At 25.3% G+C, this 16104-nt stretch overlaps 1 protein-coding gene across 1 annotated transcript in view; it reads left to right on the plus strand.

The window, feature by feature from the left end:
* Positions 1–1215: 1215 nt before the first annotated feature.
* Positions 1216–16104, plus strand: part of LOC143235168 (uncharacterized) — a 76575-nt gene continuing 61686 nt past the window's right edge. Inside the window, exon 1 of the mRNA XM_076473063.1 lies at positions 1216–1530. Within this exon, the coding sequence (XP_076329178.1) occupies positions 1343–1530 (188 nt within the window). The 5' untranslated portion in view covers positions 1216–1342. The remainder of the gene's footprint in view (positions 1531–16104) is intronic.

The following is a 16104-nucleotide window of genomic DNA, read 5'->3' on the forward strand; positions in this document are numbered from 1 at the left end:
GACAGATGTTGTTCATGTTCCTTTAGTTCATGTTATTAACACAAATAATGTACATTACAGCAAAAGTAACTTTTCAAATGGGTAAAGTATTTATGTAAGACTACTTCTATGAGTATTTCTGGACAATGTTTATCAGTTTAAATAAACATTTAAATGAAAACCTGTCTATAAGTGACGAGCCTCCGCTAGTACAACTCTAAAATTAGGGGTTTGATTCCCCTCGGTGGGCTCAGAAGATAGCCCAATGTGGCTTTACTATAAGAAAACACCCATCACTGGTGACATCATTCGCAGCATCACGTTACGCGATGCGTAAATCGGAGTGAATGTAACCAGCAGATCTAACAAAGTATGTTAATACATTCGTATCTTACAAAGTATGTTATTACATTCGTATCTTACAACGTATGTTATTACATTCGTATCTTACAAAGTATGTTATTACATTCGTATCTTACAAAGTATGTTACTACATTCGTATCTTACAAAGTATGTTACTACATTCGTATCTTACAAAGTAGGTTATTACATTCGTATTTTTCAAAGTATGTTATTACATTCGTATCATACAAAGTATGTTATTACATTCGTATCTTACAAAGTATGTTATTACATTCGTATCTAACAAAGTATGTTATTACATTCGTATCTTACAAAGTATGTTATTACATTCGTATCTAACAAAGTAGATTATTACATTCGTATCTTACAAAGTATGTTATTACATTCGTATCTTATCTGTCATTAGCAGAACTGACACAGTATGTTATTACATTCGTATCTTATCTGTCATTAACAGATCTAACAAAGTATGTTATTACATTCGTATATTATCTGTCATAATCAGATCTGACACAGTATGTTATTACATTCGTATCTTATCTGTCATTTCACATCCGAGTTAAATTTTACCACTTTTAAAGCAATATTCACAAATCAACTTAATTTAACATAAAAATGATCTGTTTAAAACGATTCAACAAAACTTTATTGAAAAAAAAAACGGACGTTTTTTTATTATGCTGGAAAATTTGTAATTACTACTCCTACTCACGTGCCTACAAGAACTGATTTGATTGGATGCTGAGATCTAGGAAACAAAATGTATTGGCTACTGTGGATTTCCTTAACAATGACGTAAGAGAAAAGCGTCTTTTGTATCGTTATTAACTTAGAACATTAAAATCGGTTGAGTATAAATATCTACCGTTACAGATGTCTTCTTAAATACTCCCAACCTGCTCTTTGTTCTCAGTCTCTTATCTTCTGACGTCACCAGCTTATTAGATTTGGAAAGATACTAAATTTTTCTTCTTCGCAATTTTTCCACATACCTTCTAAAATGAATCCACCTTTCCAGAAATTTCAACATATTTTCATTTCCATCTCAATTCTGTTGACTATTTTACTAACTTTGGGACCCAACACAATTTTTGCCCGACCCTCACACGACGAAGTGTCGAACATGGCCGACGCCCTCCGATATTTAGAATCTTTGGAGAAGTATTACTCCCAGGTTGCTCGGCCAAGGTATGACTCACAGTAACTCGTATGTAGTACATCTTAATGTTTAAACTCTGTATATATATATTTTTTTTTACAATTTTTGGTTAAGATCAGCGAAGTTTTTATCAAAACTAATTTAAAATGCACTGAAACTGATTTAATTTGAAGTTCTGACGTAATAATGATATTTGAAATTATTTATACTTTACAAAAGGAAAAGTTAAAATAATTGATACAATTAAATATAATAAATCATCTAATTTTCATTCAAAAATAAATCATTAATGAAAAACTAATTTATTGAGATAACAAAAACCAGGTCTTATATTGTATGTAAGATTTCGACAACAATGTTATTTGTCAGATTATAAAATGAGGAATTAGTTCATAAATGTAAGATTTTTTATGTAGTTAGGTACGTAGATTAGTTTTGTATTATTAAACAGAAAGTTATAAACAGGCTTGTACGTCTGTGCTACATTAAACAGTGAGTTATAAACAGGCTTGTACGTCTGTGTTACATTAAACAGTAAGTTATAAACAGGTTTGTATAGAAGTTTATTTACACTAAACAGTAAGTTATCTATAGGTTTATATACAAGTTTATTTACATTAAACAGTAAGTTATCTATAGGTTTCTAAACAAGTTTATTTACACTAAACAGTAAGTTATCTATAGGTTTCTAAACAAGTTTATTAACATTAAACAGTAAGTTATCTCTAGGTTTATATACAACTTTATTAACATTAAACAGTAAGTTATATCTAGGTTTATATACAAGTTTATTAACATTAAACAGTAAGTTATCTCTAGGTTTATATACAAGTTTATTAACATTAAATAGTAAGTTATCTCTAGGTTTATATACAAGTTTATTAACATTAAACAGTAAGTTATCTCTAGGTTTATATACAAGTTTATTAACATTAAACAGTAAGTTATCTCTAGGTTTATATACAACTTTATTAACATTAAACAGTAAGTTATCTCTAGGTTTATATACAACTTTATTAACATTAAACAGTAAGTTATCTCTAGGTTTATATACAACTTTATTAACATTAAACAGTAAGTTATCTCTAGGTTTATATACAAGATTATTAACATTAAACAGTAAGTTATCTCTAGGTTTATATACAACTTTATTAACATTAAACAGTAAGTTATCTCTAGGTTTATATACAAGTTTATTAACATTAAACAGTAAGTTATCTCTAGGTTTATATACAAGTTTATTAACATTAAACAGTAAGTAATCTCTAGGTTTATATACAAGTTTATTAGCATTAAACAGTAAGTTATCTCTAGGTTTATATACAAGTTTATTAACATTAAACAGTAAGTTATATCTAGGTTTATATACAACTTTATTAACATTAAACAGTAAGTTATCTCTAGGTTTATATACAACTTTATTAACATTAAACAGTAAGTTATCTCTAGGTTTATATACAAGTTTATTAACATTAAACAGTAAGTTATCTCTAGGTTTATATACAAGTTTATTAACATTAAACAGTAAGTTATCTCTAGGTTTATATACAAGTTTATTAACATTAAACAGTAAGTTATCTCTAGGTTTATATACAAGTTTATTAACATTAAACAGTAAGTTATCTCTAGGTTTATATACAAGTTTATTAACATTAAACAGTAAGTTATCTCTAGGTTTATTTACAAGTTTATTAACATTAAACAGTAAGTTATCTCTAGGTTTATATACAAGTTTATTAACATTAAACAGTAAGTTATCTCTAGGTTTATATACAAGTTTATTAACATTAAACAGTAAGTTATCTCTAGCTTTATATACAAGTTTATTAACATTAAACAGTAAGTTATCTCTAGGTTTATATACAACTTTATTAACATTAAACAGTAAGTTATCTCTAGGTTTATATACAACTTTATTAACATTAAACAGTAAGTTATCTCTAGGCTTATATACAACTTTATTAACATTAAACAGTAAGTTATCTCTAGGTTTATATACAAGTTTATTAACATTAAACAGTAAGTTATCTCTAGGTTTATATACAAGTTTATTAACATTAAACAGTAAGTTATATCTAGGTTTACATACAAGTTTATTAACATTAAACAGTAAGTTATCTCTAGGTTTATATACAAGTTTATTAACATTAAACAGTAAGTTATCTCTAGGTTTATATACAAGTTTATTAACATTAAACAGTAAATTATCTCTAGGTTTATATACAAGTTTATTAACATTAAACAGTAAGTTATCTCTAGGTTTATATACAACTTTATTAACATTAAACAGTAAGTTATCTCTAGGTTTATATACAACTTTATTAACATTAAACAGTAAGTTATCTCTAGGTTTATATACAACTTTATTAACATTAAACAGTAAGTTATCTCTAGGTTTATATACAACTTTATTAACATTAAACAGTAAGTTATCTCTAGGTTTATATACAACTTTATTAACATTAAACAGTAAGTTATCTCTAGTTTTATATACAACTTTATTAACATTAAACAGTAAGTTATCTCTAGGTTTATATACAAGTTTATTAACAATAAACAGTAAGTTATCTCTAGGTTTATATACAAGTTTATTAACATTAAACAGTAAGTTATCTCTAGGTTTATATACAAGTTTATTAACATTAAACAGTAAGTTATCTCTAGGTTTATATACAAGTTTATTAACATTAAACAGTAAGTTATCTCTAGGTTTATATACAAGTTTATTAACATTAAACAGTAAGTTATCTCTAGGTTTATATACAAGTTTATTAACATTAAACAGTAAGTTATCTCTAGGTTTATATACAACTTTATTAACATTAAACAGTAAGTTATCTCTAGGTTTATATACAACTTTATTAACATTAAACTGTAAGTTATCTCTAGGTTTATATACAAGTTTATTAACATTAAACAGTAAGTTATCTCTAGGTTTATATACAAGTTTATTAACATTAAACAGTAAGTTATCTCTAGGTTTATATACAAGTTTATTAACATTAAACAGTAAGTTATCTCTAGGTTTATATACAAGTTTATTAGCATTAAACAGTAAGTTATCTCTAGGTTTATAAACAAGTTTATTAACATTACACAGTAAGTTATATCTAGGTTTATATACAAGTTTATTAACATTAAACAGTAAGTTATATCTAGGTTTATATACAAGTTTATTAACATTAAACAGTAAGTTATATCTAGGTTTATATACAAGTTTATTAACATTAAACAGTAAGTTATCTCTAGGTTTATATACAAGTTTATTAGCATTAAACAGTAAGTTATCTCTAGGTTTATATACAAGTTTATTAACATTAAACAGTAAGTTATATCTAGGTTTATATACAAGTTTATTAACATTAAACAGTAAGTTATCTCTAGGTTTATATACAAGTTTATTAACATTAAACAGTAAGTTATCTCTAGGTTTATATACAAGTTTATTAACATTAAACAGTAAGTTATCTCTAGGTTTATTTACAAGTTTATTAACATTAAACAGTAAGTTATCTCTAGGTTTATATACAAGTTTATTAACATTAAACAGTAAGTTATCTCTAGGTTTATATACAAGTTTATTAACATTAAACAGTAAGTTATCTCTAGGTTTATTTACAAGTTTATTAACATTAAACAGTAAGTTATCTCTAGGTTTATATACAAGTTTATTAACATTAAACAGTAAGTTATCTCTAGGTTTATATACAAGTTTATTAACATTAAACAGTAAGTTATCTCTAGGTTTATATACAAGTTTATTAACATTAAACAGTAAGTTATCTCTAGGTTTATATACAAGTTTATTAACATTAAACAGTAAGTTATCTCTAGGTTTATATACAAGTTTATTAACATTAAACAGTAAGTTATTTCTAGGTTTATATACAACTTTATTAACATTAAACAGTAAGTTATCTCTAGGTTTATATAGAACTTTATTAACATTAAACAGTAAGTTATCTCTAGGTTTATATACAAGTTTATTAACATTAAACAGTAAGTTATCTCTAGGTTTATATACAACTTTATTAACATTAAACAGTAAGTTATCTTTAGGTTTATATACAAGTTTATTAACATTAAACAGTAAGTTATCTCTAGGTTTATATACAAGTTTATTAACATTAAACAGTAAGTTATCTCTAGGTTTATATACAAGTTTATTAACATTAAACAGTAAGTTATCTTTAGGTTTATATACAAGTTTATTAACATTAAACAGTAAGTTATCTCTAGGTTTATATACAACTTTATTAACATTAAACAGTAAGTTATCTCTAGGTTTATATACAACTTTATTAACATTAAACAGTAAGTTATCTTTAGGTTTATATACAACTTTATTAACATTAAACAGTAAGTTATCTATAGGTTTATATACAAGTTTATTAACATTAAACAGTAAGATATCTCTAGGTTTATATACAAGTTTATTAACATTAAACAGTAAGTTATCTCTAGGTTTATATACAACTTTATTAACATTAAACAGTAAGTTATCTCTAGGTTTATATACAACTTTATTAACATTAAACAGTAAGTTATCTCTAGGTTTATATACAACTTTATTAACATTAAACATTAAGTTATCTCTAGGTTTATATACAAGTTTATTAACATTAAACAGTAAGTTATCTCTAGGTTTATATACAAGTTTATTAACATTAAACAGTAAGTTATATCTAGGTTTATATACAAGTTTATTAACATTAAACAGTAAGTTATCTCTAGGTTTATATACAATTTTATTAACATTAAACAGTAAGTTATCTTTAGGTTTATATACAAGTTTATTAACATTAAACAGTAAGTTATCTCTAGGTTTATATACAAGTTTATTAACATTAAACAGTAAGTTATCTCTAAATTTATATACAAGTTTATTAATATTAAACAGTAAGTTATCTCTAGGTTTATATAGAAGTTTATTTACATTAAACAGTAAGTTATCTCTAGGTTTATATACAAGTTTATTAACATTAAACAGTAAGTTATCTCTAGGTTTATATACAAGTTTATTAACATTAAACAGTAAGTTATCTCTAGGTTTATATACAAGTTTATTAACATTAAACAGGAAGTTATCTCTAGGTTTATATACAAGTTTATTAACATTAAACAGTAAGTTATCTCTAGGTTTATATACAAGTTTATTAACATTAAACAGTAAGTTATCTCTAGGTTTATATACAACTTTATTAACATTAAACAGTAAGTTATCTCTAGGTTTATATACAACTTTATTAACATTAAACAGTAAGTTATCTCTAGGTTTATATACAAGATTATTAACATTAAACAGTAAGTTATCTCTAGGTTTATATACAAGTTTATTAACATTAAACAGTAAGTTATCTCTAGGTTTATATACAAGTTTATTAACATTAAACAGTAAGTTATCTCTAGGTTTATATACAAGTTTATTAACATTAAACAGTAAGTTATCTCTAGGTTTATATACAAGTTTATTAACATTAAACAGTAAGTTATCTCTAGGTTTATATACAAGTTTATTAACATTAAACAGTAAGTTATATCTAGGTTTATATACAAGTTTATTAACATTAAACAGTAAGTTATATCTAGGTTTATATTGAAGTTTATTAACATTAAACAGTAAGTTATATCTAGGTTTATATACAAGTTTATTAACATTAAACAGTAAGTTATCTCTAGGTTTATATACAAGTTTATTAGCATTAAACAGTAAGTTATTTCTAGGTTTATATACAAGTTTATTAACATTAAACAGTAAGTTATATCTAGGTTTATATACAAGTTTATTAACATTAAACAGTAAGTTATATCTAGGTTTATATACAAGTTTATTAACATTAAACAGTAAGTTATATCTAGGTTTATATACAAGTTTATTAACATTAAACAGTAAGTTATCTCTAGGTTTATATACAAGTTTATTAACATTAAACAGTAAGTTATCTCTAGGTTTATATACAATTTTATTAACATTAAACAGTAAGTTATCTCTAGGTTTATATACAAGTTTATTAACATTAAACAGTAAGTTATCTCTAGGTTTATATACAAGTTTATTAACATTAAACAGTAAGTTATCTCTAGGTTTATATACAAGTTTATTAACATTAAACAGTAAGTTATCTCTAGGTTTATATACAACTTTATTAACATTAAACAGTAAGTTATCTTTAGGTTTATATACAAGTTTATTAACATTAAACAGTAAGTTATCTCTAGGTTTATATACAAGTTTATTAACATTAAATAGTAAGTTATCTCTAGGTTTATATACAAGTTTATTAACATTAAACAGTAAGTTATCTCTAGGTTTATATACAAGTTTATTAACATTAAACAGTAAGTTATCTCTAGGTTTATATACAACTTTATTAACATTAAACAGTAAGTTATCTCTAGGTTTATATACAAGTTTATTAACATTAAACAGTAAGTTATCTGTAGGTTTATATACAAGTTTATTAACATTAAACAGTAAGTTATCTCTAGGTTTATATACAAGTTTATTAACATTAAACAGTAAGTTATCTCTAGGTTTATATACAACTTTATTAACATTAAACAGTAAGTTATCTTTAGGTTTATATACAAGTTTATTAACATTAAACAGTAAGTTATCTCTAGGTTTATATACAATTTTATTAACATTAAACAGTAAGTTATCTTTAGGTTTATATACAAGTTTATTAACATTAAACAGTAAGTTATCTCTAGGTTTATATACCAGTTTATTAACATTAAACAGTAAGTTATCTCTAGGTTTATATACAAGTTTATTAACATTAAACAGTAAGTTATCTCTAGGTTTATATACAAGTTTATTAACATTAAACAGTAAGTTATCTCTAGGTTTATATACAAGTTTATTAACATTAAACAGTAAGTTATCTCTAGGTTTATATACAACTTTATTAACATTAAACAGTAAGTTATCTTTAGGTTTATATACAAGTTTATTAACATTAAACAGTAAGTTATCTCTAGGTTTATATACAAGTTTATTAACATTAAATAGTAAGTTATCTCTAGGTTTATATACAAGTTTATTAACATTAAACAGTAAGTTATCTCTAGGTTTATATACAAGTTTATTAACATTAAACAGTAAGTTATCTCTAGGTTTATATACAACTTTATTAACATTAAACAGTAAGTTATCTCTAGGTTTATATACAAGTTTATTAACATTAAACAGTAAGTTATCTCTAGGTTTATATACAAGTTTATTAACATTAAACAGTAAGTTATCTCTAGGTTTATATACAAGTTTATTAACATTAAACAGTAAGTTATCTCTAGGTTTATATACAAGTTTATTAACATTAAACAGTAAGTTATCTCTAGGTTTATATACAACTTTATTAACATTAAACAGTAAGTTATCTCTAGGTTTATATACAAGTTTATTAACATTAAACAGTAAGTTATCTCTAGGTTTATATACAACTTTATTAACATTAAACAGTAAGTTATCTTTAGGTTTATATACAAGTTTATTAACATTAAACAGTAAGTTATCTCTAGGTTTATATACAAGTTTATTAACATTAAACAGTAAGTTATCTCTAGGTTTATATACAACTTTATTAACATTAAACAGTAAGTTATCTCTAGGTTTATATACAACTTTATTAACATTAAACAGTAAGTTATCTCTAGGTTTATATACAACTTTATTAACATTAAACAGTAAGTTATCTCTAGGTTTATATACAACTTTATTAACATTAAACAGTAAGTTATCTTTAGGTTTATATACAAGTTTATTAACATTAAACAGTAAGTTATATCTAGGTTTATATACAACTTTATTAACATTAAACAGTAAGTTATCTCTAGGTTTATATACAACTTTATTAACATTAAACAGTAAGTTATCTCTAGGTTTATATACAAGTTTATTAACATTAAACAGTAAGTTATCTCTAGGTTTATATACAAGTTTATTAACATTAAACAGTAAGTTATCTCTAGGTTTATATACAAGTTTATTAACATTAAACAGTAAGTTATCTCTAGGTTTATATACAAGTTTATTAACATTAAACAGTAAGTTATCTCTAGGTTTATATACAAGTTTATTTACATTAAACAGTAAGTTATCTCTAGGTTTATATACAAGTTTATTTACAGTGAACAGTAAATTATCGATAGATTTCTATATAAGTTTACTTACACTAAACAGTAGGTTTGTACACAAGTTTATTTACACTAAACAGTACGTTTGTACACAGGTTTATTTACACTAAACAGTAGGTTTGTACACAGGTTTATTTACACTAAACAGTAGGTTTGTACACAGGTTTATTTACACTAAACAGTAGGTTTGTACACAGGTTTATTTACACTAAACAGTAGGTTTGTACACAGGTTTATTTACACTAAACAGTAGGTTTGTACACAGGTTTATTTACACTAGACAGTACGTTTGTACTCAGGTTTATTTACACTAAACAGTTGGTTTGTACACAGGTTTATTTACATTAAACAGTAGGTTTGTACACAGGTTTATTTACACTAAACAGTAGGTTTGTACACAGGTTTATTTACACTAAACAGTAGGTTTGTACACAGGTTTATTTACATTTACATTAAACAGTAGGTTTGTACACAGGTTTATTTACATTAAACAGTAGGTTTGTACACAGGTTTATTTACATTAAACAGGTTTGTATTTATTTACATTAAACAGTAGGTTTGTACACAGGTTTATTTACACTAAACAGTAGGTTTGTACACAGGTTTATTTACACTAAACAGTAGGTTTGTACACAGGTTTATTTACATTAACAGTAGGTTTGTACACAGGTTTATTTACATTAAACAGTAGGTTTGTACACAGGTTTATTTACACTAAACAGTGCTTGCTTGTATTTATTTATACGGAATAAAAATAGAACATCAATAATCACTGTAGCTTAAATAAAATAGTTAATATCGCCATCTGGATGAAAAAATCCACATTTTTATTTGAAGATTCAACTATTATTACGCATTTCGTGAGAGTAGAAAAAATATATACTATGGTTATTCATTAACCAGCGCCCGGCATGGCGTAATCCGGGGTCGCTGGTCGAATCCCCATAAGACCAAATATGCTAGCCTTTCAGCCGTTGTAGCCTTATAAAGTGACGGTCAATCCCACCATTCGTTAGCAAAAGAGTAGTCCAAGAATTGTAGGTGGGTAGTGATGACTAGCTGTTAGTGTTTGCTAAACTGGGGACGGCTAGCGCAGATACCACTCGTGAAGCTTTGTGCTAAATTCAAATAAACAAACAATTTATTAACCGGAAGTTTTTAGTTAATGACTTATTGACAAGTTTGTATATCAGTTCTTTCAGATTAACTTATTGACAAGTTTGTATATCAGTTCTTTCAGATTAACTTATTGAGAAGGTTGTATATCAGTTCTTTCAGATTAACTTATTGAGAAGGTTGAATATCAGTTCTTTCAGATTAACTTATTGACAAGTTTGTATATCAGTTCTTTCAGATTAACTTATTGAGAAGGTTGTATATCAGTTCTTTCAGATTAACTTATTGACAAGTTTGTACATCAGTTCTTTTACATTAACTTATTGACAAGTTTGTCAATCAGTTCCTTTTATTCTAATCCTAATAATGATTGTTCCTATATGTGGAACTTTAGTGGTAATATAGATATGAAGCTTAGTGTTGATTCAACGATATGAGGTTTAATGGTTATGTACAGATATGAGGTTTAATGGTTATGTACCGATATGAATTTTGGTGGTGATGTACTGATATAAAGTTGGTTAGTTGAGTAAATAACAGATTAAAGAACAGTAACTAGTAAGTTGATTAGTTGAGTAAATAACGGAATGAAGGAAATAAACTTATAAGATGTTCATTTGTATACAAAACGAAATAATGGATAGTTATTAATATGTTGGTTAGTTGACTAAGTAACGGAATACAGAAAAGTGACTAATAAGTTGACTAGTTAAGTAAATAACGGTATGAAAAACATTAAGTAATAAGTTTGTTAGCTGAGCAAATAACTGAATGAAGAACAGTAGTTAATAAGTTGACATATTTAGTAAATAACTTAATGATGGACAGTAATTAATAAGTTGATTATTTGACTAAATAATGGATTGAAGGGAGCTAACAAATAAGTTGGTTAGTTGAGTAAAAAACGGAATGTAGGAAAGTAACTAATAAGTTGGATAGTTGAGTAAATAACGAAATGAGGAACAGTAATTAATAAGTTGATTAATTGAGTAAATAACGAAATGAGGAACAGTAATTAATAAGTTGATTAATTTAGTAAATAATGAAATGAGGAACAGTAATTAATAAGTTGATTAATTTAGTAAATAATGAAATGAGGAACAGTAATTAATAAGTTGATAAATTTAGTAAATAATGGAATGATGACCAGAAACAAATAAGTTCATAAATTGAGTAAATAACGGAATGATGAACAGTAACTAATAAGTTCATAAATTGAGTAAATAACGAAATGAAGGACAGTAACTAATAAGTTCATAAATTGAGTAAATAACGGAATGAAGGACAGTAACTAATAAGTTCATAAATTGAGTAAATAACGGAATGAAGGACAGTAACTAATAAGTTCAAAAACTGAGTAAATAACGGAATGAAACACAGTAACTAATAAGTTCATAAACTGAGTAAATAACGAAATGAAGGACAGTAACTAATAAGTTCATAAATTGAGTAAATAACGCAATGATGAACAGAAACTAATAAGTTCATAAATTGAGTAAATAACGGAATGAAGGACAGTAACTAATAAGTTCATAAATTGAGTAAATAACGGAATGATGAACAGAAACTAATAAGTTCATAAATTGAGTAAATAACGGAATGAAGGACAGTAACTAATAAGTTCATAAATTGAGTAAATAACGGAATGAAGGACAGTAACTAATAAGTTCATAAATTGAGTAAATAACGGAATAAAGGACAGTAACTAATAAGTTCATAAATTGAGTGAATAACGGAATGATGAACAGAAACTAATAAGTTAATAAATTGAGTAAATAACGGAATGAAGGACAGTAAGTAATAAGTTCATAAATTGAGTAAATAACGGAATGAAGGACAGTAACTAATAAGTTCATAAATTGAGTAAATAACGGAATGAAGGACAGTAACTAATAAGTTCATAAACTGAGTAAATAACGGAATGAAACACAGTAACTAATAAGTTCATAAACTGAGTAAATAACGGAATGAAGGACAGTAAGTAATAAGTTCATAAATTGAGTAAATAACGGAATGAAGGACAGTAACTAATAAGTTCATAAATTGAGTAAATAACGGAATGAAGGACAGTAACTAATAAGTTCATAAATTGAGCAAATAACGGAATGAAGCACAGTAACTAATAAGTTGATTAATTTAGTAAATAATGGAATGAGGAACAGTAATTAATAAGTTGATTAATTTAGTAAATAATGAAATGAGGAACAGTAATTAATAAGTTGATTAATTTAGTAAATAATGAAATGAGGAACAGTAATTAATAAGTTGATTAATTTAGTAAATAATGAAATGAGGAACAGTAATTAATAAGTTGATAAATTTAGTAAATAATGGAATGATGACCAGACACAAATAAGTTCATCAATTGAGTAAATAACGGAATGATGAACAGTAACTAATAAGTTCATAAATTGAGTAAATAACGGAATGAAGGACAGTAACTAATAAGTTCATTAATTGAGTAAATAATGAAATGAGGAACAGTAATTAATAAGTTGATTCATTTAGTAAATAATGAAATGAGGAACAGTAATTAATAAGTTGATTAATTTAGTAAATAATGGAATGAGGAACAGTAACTAATAAGTTGATTAATTTAGTAAATAATGGAATGAGGAACAGTAATTAATACGTTGATAAATTTAGTAAATAATGGAATGATGATCAGTAACTAATAAGTTCATAAATTGAGTAAATAACGGAATGAAGGACAGTAACTAATAAGTTCATAAATTGAGTAAATAACGGAATGAAGGACAGTAACTAATAAGTTCATAAATTGAGTAAATAACGGAATGAAGGACAGTAACTAATAAGTTCATAAATTGAGTAAATAACGGAATGAAGGACAGTAACTAATAAGTTCATAAATTGAGTAAATAACGGAATGAAGGACAGTAACTAATAAGTTCATAAATTGAGTAAATAACGGAATGAAGAACAGTAACTAATAAGTTCATAAATTGAGTAAATAACGGAATGAAGGACAGTAACTAATAAGTTCATAAATTGAGTAAATAACGGAATGAAGGACAGTAACTAATAAGTTCATAAATTGAGTAAATAACGGAATGAAGGACAGTAACTAATAAGTTCATAAATTGAGTAAATAACGGAATGAAGCACAGTAACTAATAAGTTGATTAATTTAGTAAATAATGGAATGAGGAACAGTAATTAATAAGTTGATTAATTTAGTAAATAATGAAATGAGGAACAGTAATTAATAAGTTGATTAATTTAGTAAATAATGAAATGAGGAACAGTAATTAATAAGTTGATTAATTTAGTAAATAATGGAATGAGGAACAGTAATTAATAAGTTGATTAATTTAGTAAATAATGGAATGAGGAACAGTAATTAATACGTTGATAAATTTAGTAAATAATGGAATGATGATCAGTAACTAATAAGTTCATAAATTGAGTAAATAACGGAATGAAGGACAGTAACTAATAAGTTCATAAATTGAGTAAATAACGGAATGAAGGACAGTAACTAATAAGTTCATAAATTGAGTAAATAACGGAATGAAGGACAGTAACTAATAAGTTCATAAATTGAGTAAATAACGGAATGAAGGACAGTAACTAATAAGTTCATAAATTGAGTAAATAACGGAATGAAGGACAGTAACTAATAAGTTCATAAATTGAGTAAATAACGGAATGAAGGACAGTAACTAATAAGTTCATAAATTGAGTAAATAACGGAATGATGAACAGAAACTAATAAGTTCATAAATTGAGTAAATAACGGAATGATGAACAGTAACTAATAAGTTCATAAATTGAGTAAATAACGGAATGAAGGACAGTAACTAATAAGTTCATAAATTGAGTAAATAACGGAATGAAGGACAGTAACTAATAAGTTCATAAATTGAGTAAATAACGGAATGAAGGACAGTAACTAATAAGTTCATAAATTGAGTAAATAACGGAATGAAGGACAGTAACTAATAAGTTCATAAATTGAGTAAATAACGGAATGAAGGACAGTAACTAATAAGTTCATAAATTGAGTAAATAACGGAATGAAGGACAGTAACTAATAAGTTGATTAATTTAGTAAATAATGGAATGAGGAACAGTAATTAATAAGTTGATTAATTTAGTAAATAATGAAATGAGGAACAGTAATTCATAAGTTGATTAATTTAGTAAATAATGAAATGAGGAACAGTAATTAATACGTTGATAAATTTAGTAAATAACGAAATGAGGAACAGTAATTAATAAGTTGATTAATTTAGTAAATAATGAAATGAGGAACAGTAATTAATAAGTTGTTAATTTAGTAAATAATGAAATGAGGAACAGTAATTAATACGTTGATAAATTTAGTAAATAATGGAATGATGATCAGTAACTAATAAGTTCATCAATTGAGTAAATAACGGAATGATGAACAGTAACTAATAAGTTCATAAATTGAGTAAATAACGGAATGAAGGACAGTAACTAATAAGTTCATAAATTGAGTAAATAACGGAATGAAGGACAGTAACTAATAAGTTCATAAATTGAGTAAATAACGGAATGAAGGACAGTAACTAATAAGTTCATAAATTGAGTAAATAACGGAATGAAGGACAGTAACTAATAAGTTCATAAATTGAGTAAATAACGGAATGAAGGACAGTAACTAATAAGTTCATAAATTGAGTAAATAACGGAATGAAGGACAGTAACTAATAAGTTCATAAATTGAGTAAATAACGGAATGAAGGACAGTAACTAATAAGTTCATAAATTGAGTAAATAACGGAATGATGAACAGAAACTAATAAGTTCATAAATTGAGTAAATAACGGAATGAAGGACAGTAACTAATAAGTTCATAAATTGAGTAAATAACGGAATGAAGGACAGTAACTAATAAGTTCATAAATTGAGTAAATAACGGAATGAAGGACAGTAACTAATAAGTTCATAAATTGAGTAAATAACGGAATGAAGGACAGTAACTAATAAGTTCATAAATTGAGTAAATAACGGAATGAAGGACAGTAACTAATAAGTTCATAAATTGAGTAAATAACGGAATGAAGGACAGTAACTAATAAGTTCATAAATTGAGTAAATAACGGAATGAAGGACAGTAACTAATAAGTTCATAAATTGAGTAAATAACGGAATGAAGGACAGTAACTAATAAGTTCATAAATTGAGTAAATAACGGAATGAAGGACAGTAACTAATAAGTTCATAAATTGAGTAAATAACGGAATGAAGGACAGTAACTAATAAGTTCATAAATTGAGTAAATAACGGAATGAAGGACAGTAACTAATAAGTTCATAAATTGAGTAAATAACGGAATGAAGGACAGTAACTAATAAGTT

The sequence above is a fragment of the Tachypleus tridentatus genome, chromosome 2, assembly GCF_004210375.1.
Source record: "Tachypleus tridentatus isolate NWPU-2018 chromosome 2, ASM421037v1, whole genome shotgun sequence".
Classification (NCBI taxonomy): Eukaryota; Metazoa; Arthropoda; class Merostomata; order Xiphosura; family Limulidae; genus Tachypleus; species Tachypleus tridentatus.